We start from the raw sequence: 15,195 nt of genomic DNA, 5'->3' as shown, positions 1-15,195 counted from the left end.
GTAATAGGAGTAGCCTGATGGATGAAAGTAGTGGCTCATGCATATCTCTGAAGGTCACGAAATATAAACCTGATGTAAAATCTCTGTCATCAGTGATGCAGCAGCAAAAGTCCCACTGATAATATCTAACGGAGTCATAAAGTTTTCTGTCGGACTATCAGTGTACATGTATATGTTAAAAAATAAATGTATTTTTCATCATCATATACTGTGTTTTTGTCACCTGAATGAATTTTATTATTTCTTCAAGGTTCTTCACATACATACACCTTAAGAGATATCAAGTAGGCGTAACATGTTCTCAAAAAATTAGGGTTGGCACGCAGAAGAATTTTGAGTCAGAGATTTTGCTGGTTTTGGCACGCACTCACAAAAAGGTTGCCCATCCCTGGCCTAGAGGGTGCACCAGAGGTCCTCCCTGCAGGTGCTCCACCCCCTCCTCCAAGAACCCACCTCACCTACATCTTTGCTGACTTTTCAGGTAGCGCCTCCCACCGTCCTCTGGCTGCAGGGCAGCTGGGGAGCTTTCCTAATGCCCCTGCCTTCTCCCCCCACCTCCCCCACAGCAAGTCTTGGAGAGAGAAACATACCTTTCACTCACATTTATTTTCTTAAACTCTGGAAAAGGGGAGGCTGGGCCAGAGCAGGGGGTGGGGGCATTCCTGTGGCCTTCCTAAGGCCGGGGACCCTCTTGTGGAATGCCGAGCTGGGAAGCTTGGAGCGGCAAGGGATACAGGCAACTCGCCAAACCCAACACAGACGCATTCTTTTCATGGCAGAAGCAGCCACTGTGTGCGTGTGTGTGTGTGTGTGTGTGTACGCACAGGAGCACGCGTGGGGTCGGGGAAGAGGAAGGGGCCTGGGGAGAGGGGCCAGGCTCCTGGAATGGGGAAGGTAGTAGCAGAGAGGAGATAGTAGGAATGGAATTGGGGCAGGCAGGGGAGAGAAACTTCTAATTCGGTCCCCACCTAAACACAGGCCTGGGGGGCAGGTGGGCACACTGGGAAAGCTCAGAGCGGTGAAGCCTCCCGTTGCTCCCCATTCCCGGTGAGGCCAGGATGAGAAAAGGGGCAGATTGAGAGGGTGGGATGCTGAGCGCTAGGAAGAGACAACAGACTGAGGGCCAGCCTCTCGCGTGTCTTCCCAAACACCCGCCCTCCCCCGTATTCACCACAGGAACGCCCGGTGGGGTGCGCCGAGTCTGCAGCCGGACAGGGGCACGGCTATTCCAGTGTTCTCCATACCCTACATCCACCAAGTTACCCCGATGTGCCGGCCATGCATCATCATCCCCAGATTTAGTTTTGCTGCCACTCTGGCTGAGGCCCCATCACCTGCGGCCTAGATTCCTGGAGCTTCTGCCCCTCAGGGACATCTTGTGTAAGCCAGGGAAATCTTTCTCAACGTGCATGTCACTGTTTCTCTCAAGGAGCATGTGGGGTCAGTGAGACCAGGCTGGCTTGCTCTGTCCCTATCTCATCACTCCATGGGACCACTGGCAAATGGAGGGGGACTGTTCTCTTCTCATGTTAGGGGGGCGGGGGGGAGGGGAAACCGAATCTCAATGGTGCTTCCTTACTGAGCTGAAGTGTAGATTAAGTGAGATAACAGACTCAAAGCACACATGGCAGTGCCACCAATAACCAATCTATTATTACTATTAATATTACAACTTCCTCTGTGTTAGTCACTGGGCACGTACTTTATATGTATTAAAACCACCTTTGCTATGGATGTCATAATTATCCTCATCTTACAGATCAAGAACCTGAAGCCCACACGATGAAATGACCCCTTGCCATACAAGTCAAAGCTTGCGGCTGGGATAATAGGTTCACAAAACATTATTTGACTCCCCGCCACCCACCCCGGCTAAGAAACGTCTGCAGCTCCCAGGACTGCTCCCCGATGCCTATTCCACCAAAACGGTGCTTTCCAGTCTAGGGATGAAACTGGCCTGTGCTGGGGCCCTGAGGAATTCGGTAGGCTTTATTAGTACTGGACCCCGGAGAAAATCCCAGGCACAAAGCTCTAGATGGTAAAAACGTTGCAAAAATGTTTTGCCTTGTCTGTATTCCTTAATTGCTAAGGTACCTAATCAACTTTTCGTGACATTTTAAAACCATAAGTTAAAAGTTGTAAGTATAGGAGATGCAGATTATATCTTTTTTTACGACAATTTAAAAACACCATTTCTGATGATGGACAATGAACATGCCCACCCAGCCTCTGGCCTCTGGTTCTGCAGAGCTGGCTGCCAGCTCCCAGGCCCTTGCCTTCCGGCCTTGCCTCATAACCATGGAGAAGCATGCACAGGGCACAACTGTGCAAAGCAGCTGCCACTGACTTCAACAGTGTTTCTTCAACATGCTGCTAAGAGGTGGCTCTAAAGTTTTAATAACTCAGGTTGAAGGTGTTATCAGAGGCCCAGGAGACTACGAATGGGCTATATTCATGCATCGTGTTTCTACCTGGATCACAGAACCAGAGGTGGAAGGAATCGTAGAGATCACCTTACAGACAAGTAAATGGAGTGTGGACATGAGTGGTTTCACAGCCCACACGGTTAGAGCCAAACCTGGTCTTGTTAGAGGGTAGAACCTCTCCCTCAGTCCATCCTCAGGATCTAGAAGTGTTTCTTCAAACACACTTTCTAGATCCAAAGGTCAGAGGGCACCCATTACTCTCAGCTCCAATCATAGCTGCTGTTGAAGGGTGAGTGTGAGGCAGGCCAACTGAATCCAATTGCCTTACATGTGTTTATCTCAGGGACAAAGTCACTGATCCTCTTAATAGGACACAGTACAGAACCAGGTGCAGGGCTTGACCCAGGCTGCAACTGGCCTTCATTTTCTAGGGGTCTAATGTGACCCAGGACATCTATGCTCTATGATCTTGAACGTCCGACAGAGAAGTCAACTCCACACTTGGGCCTGGAGTGGGTGATTAGTGGGTAATATTTGTGAGGGCCTCTCGCTGCTGAGCCATCTAGAAAGTAGCACCATTCTCCTGGGAAGATGCCAAAATGGCTATATCTTGGCATCAAACTCTTCATTACAAGGGTGTCATAGGCCCTGCCATGGCCTCATTTCAGTCCTTGATCTTTACCATCTCAGTCCTTGGTCCAAGATCTTTGCCCAGATCTTCTACCCTTTTCCCCAGATTCACCTTGTCCTTATGGTTCCAGTCCAGCCCTTGTCTTGTCTAGAAAGAACCCCTGCTTGGCCCATGCTCTTGTATCTATATTACTCCATTAATCCTCGGCACACGGAAATTCCTTCTGTAGGTGGCTTGGGCAATGCAAGCATTACCACATGCCGAGCCATATCCTCCCAGGGTAGAATGTTCTTCCCGGTGGACAGTGAGCTGCCTGGCATCAGCAACCCCATCTTTTGCATCCTCTATGTCTACCCTGACACCCACCAAAGAAAGAACCCAGGGGATAGATCTCCAAACAGTGGGGCTGACTGCCCCCCAGCTGTAGGAGAAGGGATGCACTGGCCTCCCCTGGTGACTCACCTCATTCAGCTTGACCCAGTTGAAGGACTTCAGCGGGTGGGAAGGTTGGGGGACACACTTCTTCCTGAGTGAGACATCACTTCTGGGGAAAGGGTCTGGAGGGACAGGCAGGCCAATGCCGAAGCAAGGTGGGGCGCCAGGGGGAGTGGGAGGCCCACCAGGTGGAAGGGGTGGTGGTGGTGGGGGACAGCAGGTGAATGGTAAAGGGGGTGCAGGTGGAGGCAGGTCATTGGTTGTCATCGAGGAAGTCAAGGTAAGTGGGCCTCCAGGGGGAGGTGGGGAAGATACAGGTCCTGTCTGTGAGGAGACAGAAAAATCAGAAGAACAAAGCTTCAGCAATGATACCTTTCAGGTGTCCCACTATTATTCCTTTCCTTATTCTTATTCTCTGTCTACACTAGATCTGCCAATCCTGCTCTTACCTCCCACCTACACTGAGCTCCCATTTTCGCTCTGTATCTCAAACATCCACCACACACACAACCACAGACAGATAGACACAAACGTCAAACACTCACACACAGACACTGAGCAAAGTCACAGTCGCCACAATGCAACGGCAGGGTTGACACAAAGAGTTGTGTAGGCCACTACCTGCTGTGGGCGGGGAAGCCAAAAGCCCACCTGCACTCTACTTCCAAGGTGTGCTTCCTGGGACAGCACCACCCAGAAGAAGGAGCATTACTTTTACTAAGTAACACAAAGGTGTCACCCTTACAGCTTCAGGAGCCCCCTCTATGCGGGGATGAGGCCACCCTCTCTTCTCCCTCATCCCGGGATCCTCGGCCCCTCCCCACACCTGCTCTTCCCTCCATATCCTGAAGGTCTAGGCTCATCTGTGTGGAAGGAGAGGAGGGTGCCCACGTACTGAGATCTCACTGAGTTGAGCTACCAGCTCAGCCACTTGTCCCCGAGCCTGGCGCAGCTCCTGGGACTCTCGGGCCAGTTTGTCCTTCATCTTGTTCAGCGTCCGCATCATCTCTTCCTTCTCCAGAGTCTTTGTCTCACACTCTCGCTCCTTCCTCTCCAACTTGCTCACCAGTTCCGTGTGTTCTGGATGATGTGGGGTGGGAGAGGAAATGGAGAGAATGTGAGTCTGCGTGTATCCCCCTCCAGGGGAGGTGGGTCCTGGGCTGGCCAGCGGGAGGGTGTGTGGAGCGTGTAGCAGGTTTAGGCAGAGCTCCTCACCTTTCCGGAACTTCTCTGCCTGGTCTCGCCACTGCTTCACTTCATTCTCATTGATGAGCCTGGTGGGGAGCAGAGGGAGGATCCTATTGAACGTTGGCACTCGACCTCCCATTGGTGCCTGGACCCCAGTCTATCTGGCCACATCGAGGAGGGCAGGATTTTGACTCTCCGGATGTTCCTCCAGGTCCCCATCCCTTCCCAGTTCTCACTGTGTTTCTCCATGGACTGTGAAAGCTATGAGGACCCTCAGGTGCCCTGTAATCTAACCCCTTTGTGAAACAGTTGAAGTCCTGAGATGAGACTGGAGACAAGATTTTAATGGTAGAACTAGGCTCAAATCTCAGGCTTCCCTTAGCTGTAATGATTTGTACCCCTTTTTAAAAACAGGTTTTTGCATTGACAGAGATCACAATATTGGCACTACCATGGTGCAGGCTGCTAAAGACCAATGTGTGAGAGTGAGAGAGGCCACCCATTCCAACAACACAGAATGAGGGTGAGGCGGGGAGGGTGTCTAAATTATAAGAAGTCCTCATTTGTATCAAACTCTTGCAACTGGGATAAAAGTAAGCTTTCATTTAGACATAGAGGTACAAGGGAGGTGAAACCCCAAGGTGAGGCCCCAGTAATCATGTCTTTGGTAAACCTGAGAATGTGGAAGAGTGAGATCCATGACTCTTGGCCTCCTTAACGAGGCTAAGGCTATAAACAGGGGACAGTGTGGAGAAGTAACTTGGGCAGAGATTTCTTTGGGGAGAACCACCCCCATCATCCCCGGTGCTGCTACTTCCTTCACTACCATCTGTGAAATGGCTTCTTTGAGCCTCTCAGAGAGTTTTGACCCAGGTTCCTTGACACTGGGCAGGAGGCATGGTGGACTGGGGTCTGACTTGGGGCTGGGCAGGTCCAGACAGTGAGGAAGCATTAAGCAGGACAGCGCTGCTGAGCTGGGGTCCAACAGCTCTCTAGAGTTTGTTGGCAGTAGCTGGATTGTTTAAGATTCATTTTCTGCTTGGTGTTGAATTGCAATACAACAAATCAGTGAGAGCCTATTTAATCTCCTTAAGGGCAACTGGCTCAGACTTACGCTGAAAAATAAGTAAAAGCTTAACGTTAAAATTTTAAAATTCAAAGTCAGTGTTTAAAATTAAAAATTTATGCTGAAAGATACATAAACGTTTCAAATTAAAATTCAGTGTTTAAGTTTAAAATCAATATTCAGAACATAAGGTCTGAATATGATTGATGTGACTTGGAACTTGCTCTCTGTGCTCCTCTGTACCCCGGGTCAGACAAAGCCTGTAAGGTCAGAAGGCCTCGGGCTGCGCCATCCTGGTCCCATAAGCTCATGGCTAAATGGTCTTGCCCTGCATCAGCGGTTGGAAAACCTCTAAAGGGACAGAGGTTTACATACTGTGTGCAGTCTCTGCTGCAGATTCTTGTGTTTTTAACACCCTTTTAAAGTATAAAATCTCTTCTTAGCTCATGGACCATACAAACACAAGCTAAGGAGTTCTCCCACAGGCATGGCCTGCTGACTCCTCCTCTGTGTTGATGAGTTTAAACTCCTCCTCAATCCACTCCACTCAATGGACCAGTGAGAGGTAACCCCGGCTGTGCTGTCCAATATGGTGTCACTAGCCATATGTCATATGGTTATTTGATTAAAAGGAAACGTAATGTAAAATTCAGTTCCTCAGTCACACCAGCCACATATCAGTGCTCGGCAGCCACGTGTGGACAGGGTGGATATGGACCACTTCTGTGATCTCAGAGTTCCTTTGGACAATGCTGCTCAAGGTCCGTGTGGAGATGTCTGGGGTGAGAGGGGGAGTGAGACCCCCAGGTAGGAGAGAGATGAGAAGGAGAAGGAGGAGGAAGACAGGTGAGGGCTTGCCACTGCTCACATGTTGACGATGTTCTTGACGTTGAAGTTCTCCAAGGGAGCCAGGTCAGGGTCCATGCCCCGCTCATCCTGGAGGACAATCTGCTGTAGGATGCGGTCCAGGAGCTGCCACTGCTGCAGGTAGCCGCCATTCCGCTTGTCTGAGGGACACAGGTATCGCATCTACACTGAGCCCTGGAGCCCCTGGAGCCTCATCCTAGAGTCACTGCCTGGGCCCAGGCTGGTGAGATGCCCCCCACCCCCTTGGCAAGCTCCCAAGGGGGCGGGAGGCAATGCAATTGCTGATGATGGAGAATCTCCAATCCAGCCATTTCTTGATTATCTGTGACTGACCCTCTGACTGTGTCAAACCTCTGGACATATTTCTCTGAAATGCTTCCTGTCTGCTTTTCTTCCCTGTGGGCATCCAAGCATGGTAGGCCTTGGGAATGCAAATTGCTTTTTCAATTACCTTAAAAAAAGCCTTTCAGAAGGCAAATCTGCTCCAAAATATTACAGGCTGAATAAGGAAGTCTGCAGGGAAATTTTTTAAACAGAAGGGGTTTTAGGGCAATATCTATGCTATTGTTCCACAGAGAAAGATGAATGGAAACTAATTGCAGGTGTGCACAGAGAGGGAATCAGACTGGATCGGAGAAGTGGTGATGGAACCCAGGAAGGTTTGTTTTGGTGAAGGTGACCCTGAACTCTGAAGGCAAAGGCATTGTGTGTTGTGTTCGATCTCACGGGGTCCCACTCTCATCCCCTCTAATCAGTCTGGCTGGCATAGACTTTTTCCAAGATAGACACTCTTCATTGGTTCTTGATCCCCAATACTTCATCTCTGCTGACCACCAAGGTCAACCAGAGTGATCCTGACCTTGAAGTCCAATCATTAATGCCTATAAGATGGAAGGTCATGTCTGTAAAGTCCCTTCTGAAATAGATAGAGAGACCCAGACACGTGCCCATGGGACACCAAGCACAGGGACTTGGGACAGAAGTCAGGTTTCCCAGAACCTTCCCCTGTCTTCCATGAAGACCTCTGCACTGACTTTTGGAGAACTGAGAGGTTTCCAAACCCAGCATTTCCGTCTGTTTGTTTTTTTTTCCACCACCCCACTGACACAGGCATCGCCACGTGGTGTCATGCTCCATTTACCTTTCACCCAGGAAACCAGGGTGGAGCCAGGTCACTGGCTCACAGAAGCAGAAAACGTTTCATCCAGAGCCCTGACCCCAAAGAAACAGAGGTTCCTTCCTATGCAACGACTGGCTCAGCCTCAAGTTCATCCACTGAAAACAAGATCGTAATGCTCACTCCGTACATCATTCTGAGGTTCAGAGGCACTGTGCCAAAGGACCTCACACCGCACCTGGCCCAGAGCTGGCACACAGTAAACTGTCCTTGTCACCATCACCACCATCACCACCTTCACTACCATCAAAGAGAGTCTGTCTAGGTTGACGATGACTTTCCAAATATTCCATTTTGTGAAGAGCTTAGATACCAAATGGTACAATTTCAAGTTGCATGCTGGAGTGGCTTATCAATAATTATGTGTAATTTATGCAGTCACCGTGCACACTTGGATCTTAAGAGCTTAGCATCTGCTCCCGTAGATGCTGACATTTGAAAAGAGAGGCAGGGGCAAGGGTGTTAGGGTGGATTCCAGCAAGGACTGGCTGGAGAAACTGATTTTCAAAAAATTGGCCTGCTTATTGCACATCTATGCCATCCTCCAAACACAGACCTTTTTGGAACTCCCCAAGAAGTCTGCTCATCCCCTGTCAGAACTGTCTGATTTCATGGTGATCAAGTACTGTTTGTTGGACTGGGATATTGGCACTGCTCAGGGCCAAGTCCAGCAACTGCCCAAGGTGATAGTGGAAGTCCTGCCCTTAGGAGGGAGGGAAGAGCAGGGGCCTGAGTCCTGGCCTGACCTCCCGGGGCTGGCTGAGGAAGTGGCAGGTGCTGGCTACTCACAGGGCATCTGCAGGCAGTGGTGCAAGACAGACAGCAGGCAGGGGTAGGCTTCCGTGTGCTTCAGCTTCCGGTGGATCAGCTCAAACATCTGGGAAGCACTCTTGGTGTCGATGTGGACCTGGGGGTTTGGGGGCAGCAGTGATTGGTTGGGGGAGACAGTGAGGAAGAGAATAGGGGAGAGAAGACCCTGCCTCCATCCACTGCACCATCCCCCAGGATGGCCCACCTCCCCCTCCCTCAGGCCCAGGGGCGAGAGGGAGATAAGCTAATTATATAACCAGGGTTTCTCAACCTCGGCCTATTGGCATCTTGGACCAGGTCATTTTTGTTGTAGGGGCTGCCTTGTTCACTGTAGGGTGTTTGGCAGCAACCTGGCCTCTGTCTATCGATGCCAGTGGCATCCTCCTTGCACTAGTCATGACAACTTAAAAATGTCTCAAGTCATGTCGCCCCTGGTTGAGAACTACTGATTCAAACCCAGGGAAGGAAGCAGGGACACAGGGGAGTGAAGAAGCACGTGGCACACAGGTCTCACGCTGGGCTCAGCCCCAGGCCTGCTCTCCGGTTGTGACAACAGGCCAGCTGCCCGGCCTCTCTAACCTGCTTCTGTGTCTGTAAACCCAGGAACTTCGAGAGAATATACAGGCTGGTGGTTCGTGACTGCAGCACCGCCCAAAGCAGGTTTCTGTTTGGATGGGTGTTTATAGCACAAAATTTAAGCAGCAGAGTTATGTGTTTCAGGGTTACTAGGGCTAAAATGAAAATATGATTTTGCTTGCTAAGCATGATCTGGTGAGTGATGGGAGGAGGCGACACAGGATTGCTAGAAGGCAGGGGAGAGTCGTCCAGGAGCAGCATTTGAGACTACTCAGCTGAAAGAAAGAATGTCTATCCTTCCTCTGGGAGTTGTGACCCACTAGCAGTGGTCGGCAAACTCATTAGTCAACAGAGCCAAATATCAACAGTACAATGACTGAAATTCCTTTTGAGAGCCAAATTTTTTAAACTTAAACTATATAGGTAGGTACATTGTTATTAACTTAATTAGGGTACTCCTAAGGCTTAGGAAGAGCCACACTCAAGGGGCCAAAGAGCCGCATGTGGCTCTCGAGCCGCAGTTTGCCGACCACGGCACTAGGGGGTAAATACTCTACCAGGTGAAACCCGACAGGTGAGGCTCACCAGAGTCAACATACTGCCGGGCATCCAGAAACAGGACCTGGCCATGGGGGGACCCACCAGGGAACCTAACCAACACTAGACCCCCCCAAGCACAGGCGCTGTAGAAGCGGCTGTGGGGCCACCTGGACCGCCACAGTCACCTCACCCTGGCAGGCGCCTCACCATGTCAAACCTCCTGGCTAGCTCCAGGTCATCCTCATTCCGGACCATCTCGAAGAAGTCTAAATGCCTAGAGAGGATGGGAGCATAGAGAGCGCCGACATTAGCATCAGGACATCCTTGAAGGGTTACAGCCCCTTCAAGCCCCCACCAGCTAAACCTGAAAGCTTCCTTCAGGCGAGGCCAATGCCAAACCAGAAGGAAGCAGCTGTCTGTAGGCAACACTCCCCTGTATAGACTCCCTCAGGGAGGCCAACCCAGGGCTTTCTCAATGTCAGCACTATTGACATCGAGGTTGGATTACCCTTGGTTATGCGAGGTTATATCAGTTGCAGGAGGTTCAGCAGCATCTGACTTCCACCCACGATATGCCAATAGCACCCCCACCTGCAGTTGTGACAACCAAAAATGTCTCCAGGCATTGCCAAATGTCCCTGGGGTGGGGGTAAAATCGCTCCCAGTCAGGGACTACTGTCCTACATACACCTTCCCAGTGTTCTCATGTTGTCCCCATGTAAGGCCTCAAGGTCAGTCTTACTCATTTTCCACCCCATTCACTCTCCACTCCACTTCAAAAGGATTCACCCTCTTTCCCTTAAGGTCCAGTGTAATAACATGCCTGTACCCATGGGACAGAGCCAGAGGGGCTGCTAGTAACACACGGGAATGTAACTGTGCCCTTGACCAACAAAGGGCTTTATGGCTTGTCTTCTGAGTGGGCCATTTCTGTGGAGCAGGAGCACCCTGTAGGACACTCCGCATTTCTGGCCCCTAACAACCAGGCAGTCCGAAAACCAAACAACATTCCCACATGTTTCCAAATGCCCCCCAGGGGGGAAGTACTGCCACGGTTAATGACTACAGGGCCCACCTGCCTATAACATCAGAGATGAGACAGCAGGTCAGCAAAGAGGACAGGTAGGGATATAGGTAAGACGTGGGACAAGGGGATGGGGAGCCACAGCCCGCCCCACACACAGAGCTGATTCTGCATGGATGCTGGGTGTGGCAGGTGGTCTTGAGTGGGAAGGGCAGCCTCCATGAAGGTTGTGACCATTACCCAACCAAGGCTCTGTCCCCATAGGTCTGCCATGGGGATGGGTGGCGTGGGCCTTACTTGTCCAGAATGGCGTTCTCGTGCTGCCGGAGTTTGTCAATCACAGGCTGTATCCCCAGCATCAGGAACTCGTACCGTAGATGTAGGCGGAACTCCAGATTGTCCTACGGGGTCAGCAAGGAAGGACCAGACTCTTTGGCTGGTCTCGAATTCCACAAGAGTCCCCAGGGGACCCTCACTGCCACTGCAGTCATCATCCCTCCACTTCTGCAGCCCACTCAACTGGAACTGCTTCAAGTCCCAGAGTCCCAAGGAAGGGTGGGAGGAGACATCTTTTGATGTCATTAATCCACTCCCTGTAGGTCTCCTGCCTCATCTCCGTTGAGTCTCGTAGCTTTTGGCATCAAAGGGCAGTGTTGTACAGGGATGCAAAACACAAGCTTTGGAATCAGAGAGATCTTGGTTCAAATCCCTGCTCTGTCACTTTTACTAGTTTTGTGACTTTGGGAAAGCCTTAGTTTCCTCATCTGTAAAATGGTCATGATATTACCTACAGCAAGCATGTGAAACTCAAAGCCTAACACGGGCCAAATAAACGAGGCAGGCGGTTCGCGGACTGCGAGTTTGACATGCTTGACATGCTTGACCTACAGGAAGGGTGTTAGTAAATATTACCCGATGAGTTATGGTTACCAACTAATCAGAACAGATGTCAGCCATAAATAGCTAGTAATGACAAAGGTGTTGTCAGCATCTTAGGGACAGATTATTCCCCAAATCCACCTCACCTAACTGAGGTCATCAGGATTGGGTGAAAAAACAAACCAACCAAAAAACATGCTGGCAGAAAAAAGGGAAAAGTACAGATTATTGAAGTGCCCCTTTTATCCTTCAATAAGCTGACCTTGACTGAGGCATCTGACTAATTATTCTTTAATTATTGCTATTTTTTTGGTCTGAAAATCCCACTCTGACCCCAAAGGAAAGAAATGAGAAATCAGACCTCCTAACAGAAGGCGCTAGAAGAGCATGACTAGCCAACCCAGAAACCAGTCCACAGAAGATCTTTAGAAAACTCTGAAAAGAAGGGCCAACACTTTTCCTCTTCCCATAAATCATCCCACCGCCTTAAGCCACCATCAGCCAGCCCAGATGGGGTTTGCCCATGACACACATCATGCACAATGCTACCTGTGCAGGACGCTCCCAGGAGCCTCTCCTGACAGCAAGGTTAATGACAAGCTATTCCTTTTCAGCCCAAGAGAAGGCAGCAGGAAGTGCTAAAGACAACGATGGCAGTGGCAGCCACCCAGCCAGATGCCTTGGCCCTCCCCTCTGCTACTTCCCCAGGAGGCACACACGCGAGCCCAGGTCCAGGAAGTCAGGACACAGCCAGGGCCAGGAAAGATGCCTCACCTCCCCGGCGCCAGCATTGAGGACGGCGTTGATAAAGGACATGATGGCTGTCTTCAGGTTCACTTCATCCCGGTACCGGCCCAGGCTTCGGTCCAGTTCGTTCAGCAGGGTCTGGATGGGAAGGCAGCACAGGAGAGGAGTGGGGAACTCAGGATCCTAGAGGTCCAGCCTCTGTGCCTTTTCTCCTGCCATCCCAACCGCCAGAAAGCCCCGTCCATTCTCTCTACCCAACTGTCCAACTTATCCCAGGGCCTTCGCCACAGCTTCGAGAAGCATCCTTTGCCTCTCCATGTCTCGGTCCCAGCCCTGCCTTACTTCCTCTCCACCTGGCCTCAGGGCTGGGTGATTCTGCTGGGCCATGCTGAAATTCTGCTCTGGCACCTTACAGCTCCTCCACAGCAGGCCACTGCCTTTGTCTCTTTCGTATCTTCTGCAAAGGGCCAGGGGCCACTTTTCACACAGAGTCAGGTGCTTAACAATGTTGGATGATAGAATAAACAAATAGCCTATCCTGGTGGATAAGCCACAGATTGTAAGGACAGTTCATATCTATGGAGACTTACTCCATGCCGAGACACATTATGCTAATTGTCTCCCTCACTGGCATGTGTCTGGGGCAGGCAGCCTGGCCTGAGCTCACAGGACTGTTCCCAGGGTTCCCGTCGTAGGCACCGGCCAGACACAGGGCCTAAAATCTTGAGCCCAACAATTGCATAAATTAGACAATTCTTCCCTGAGTCCCTCTAATGAGCCAGGTGCCGGGCTCAAAGAGACAGAGCCATGAGAATGAAACAAACCAGTATCCCAGCCTCAGGGAACCCACGTTCTAGCAAGAAGTCCATTTCCTAGCCAAAGCCCTATCTCTCCAGGTCCCTCTGCAAGCCCGCCGTGGGCCCCTCACCTGGAAGCGCGTGCGCTCGGCTGCGTACACCTGGTAGTGCAGCATGGCCTGCAGAACCTTCTTGTGGCCGCCGGGCACCAGGCACACGGCGCCCAGGATCTCCAGCACGGCCACCTTGGTCTTGCTGTTCTCCGTGCGCAGGCTCTGCGCGATGGTGCTGATGGCCTCGGGCTGCGCCAGCACGTGAGCCCGCCCCTGAGAGTTGTTCATCAGAGCCTTGATGCAGCCGATGAGGGAGGTGTGGATGCGGCTCTCACAGGTGGCGTGGTCCATGCTCCGGAGGAAGTTCAGCAGGCAGGTCAAGCCATCCAGCTCGATGAAGCGGGTCACGAACCTGTCCAGGCCAGAGCCGTTAGTGGAATGGAATGGGCATCCTGCACTTGCGTATTGCTCTGTACAGCTATTTGCAAAGAGGCATCCCATGACCCCTGCTCCATTGTGTCCCACCTATAGAGACCACTTGGCTCATCTATACAGTGTATTTAAAACACTGGCATCCTAGCATGCTCACCATGGACTCACATCTTGTTTGCATTTTAAATACTGTTCATTTGCATGTCATTGACTGCCAGTTGCATAGCTATGGTGCTGTGCAAGGGAAGGCGATGATCATGATAATTATTACAATAACTATTAAGGCTATTAAACCTGAAGACTTATCTCCAGGGAGGATGGGAATTAAGAGAATTGTAGTCAGACAATAAGAAGGATTTCTCAACCATGGGTGGGTGAGTGGATGAGGTGCATTAGAATCAAACGTCAAAGGGCCAAGGCTCCAGAAGGTACTCTGCTAGGGATCCTTAAGAAAAACAGTAAAAACCATTTAGTTTAGTGGTTCTTAACCTGGACTCTGTCGATCTATGGCTAGCATTCAGGGGTCCAGGGACTTGGGTGGAAAAATAAAATTATACAGGCATACCTTGTTTTATTGCACTATGCTTTATTGTGCTTCATAGATAGTGCAAAGAGATTATGTCTTGCTGAAGGCCCAGATGATGGTTAGCATTTTTTAGCAATATAGTATTTTTTAAGATGCTTACATTGTTTTTTAGGCACAATGCTAATGCACACTTAATAGACTACAGTACTGTAAACACAACTTTTATGTGCCCTGGGAAACCAAAATATTCATGTGACTCACTTTATTGTGATATTCAGTTTATTGCCGTGGTCTGGAACCAAACCCACAATATCTCCAAGGTATACCTGTACTTTTATTTTTGGCAACCTTCAACTGAAATTTAGCAATTCCTTCCATGATGAATGAAGGCAATCAATGTCAGTGGTATTAGCAGAATCTGTGACTTTGTCCCCAAAGAAATCAGAGTGATCTTCATATCAAGTTACAATCATTGTAGGCATCTCAAAATATCACTTCCACTCATCAGCACTTCCAAATGACTGCAGTTGCTAGTTCTTGCTATTTAAGGCACATTTATTGCTATCTCACAAAATTTTAATATTTGGTAACTGTATTTCACTTTAATTGGCTTGCTTTTTTTTTTATTCCCATCTAATTTTATTTTATTTGACTATTTAAAAAAGTAATAAATACATTTGATCCCAAAGTATATTTGTGTGTATTTCTACATTACACAAATAGGCCTAGAAAAATAAAATTTACTCTCAAATTAAGTTGTTAAAATGGTGTTATTTACACTATTATAGGTTTTTCTATTCCACAAAATTGCCACCATGACCTTGTGTAACTTTTGCCGTCAGAGGTATACCCAGGGAAAGAAAATAAACTGAATGGGACACAGACCTGGAAACGTCCCCTTAACCCCTTTGCTTCCTGACCCTCATCCTTCCTGCATCTCCTTCCCATTCCAGACCCCCCTCCTCGCCCCGCAATCTGAGAGACAAGTGGAAAATAGGATGTTCCATTCTCCTGAGGCTCT

At 49.8% G+C, this 15,195-nt stretch overlaps 1 protein-coding gene across 1 annotated transcript in view; it reads right to left on the bottom strand.

Moving 5' to 3' along the window:
* DAAM2 (dishevelled associated activator of morphogenesis 2) overlaps positions 1-15,195 on the bottom strand; it is a 102,336-nt gene that overhangs the window by 19,086 nt on the left and 68,055 nt on the right. The window contains exons 6-14 of the mRNA XM_081095043.1: positions 13,295-13,628; positions 12,394-12,504; positions 11,038-11,141; positions 9,924-9,990; positions 8,580-8,697; positions 6,615-6,753; positions 4,708-4,766; positions 4,388-4,572; positions 3,520-3,816 (exon numbers count right to left, since the gene is read on the bottom strand). Of these exons, the coding sequence (XP_080951169.1) occupies positions 3,520-3,816; positions 4,388-4,572; positions 4,708-4,766; positions 6,615-6,753; positions 8,580-8,697; positions 9,924-9,990; positions 11,038-11,141; positions 12,394-12,504; positions 13,295-13,628 (1,414 nt within the window). The remainder of the gene's footprint in view (positions 1-3,519; positions 3,817-4,387; positions 4,573-4,707; positions 4,767-6,614; positions 6,754-8,579; positions 8,698-9,923; positions 9,991-11,037; positions 11,142-12,393; positions 12,505-13,294; positions 13,629-15,195) is intronic.

The sequence above is a fragment of the Myotis nattereri genome (assembly GCF_964212035.1).
Source record: "Myotis nattereri genome assembly, chromosome: 6".
In the NCBI taxonomy this organism is placed as follows: Eukaryota; Metazoa; Chordata; class Mammalia; order Chiroptera; family Vespertilionidae; genus Myotis; species Myotis nattereri.
Note: the sequence above shows the minus strand (reverse complement) of the source record. Positions and strands in the feature narration are given on the sequence as shown.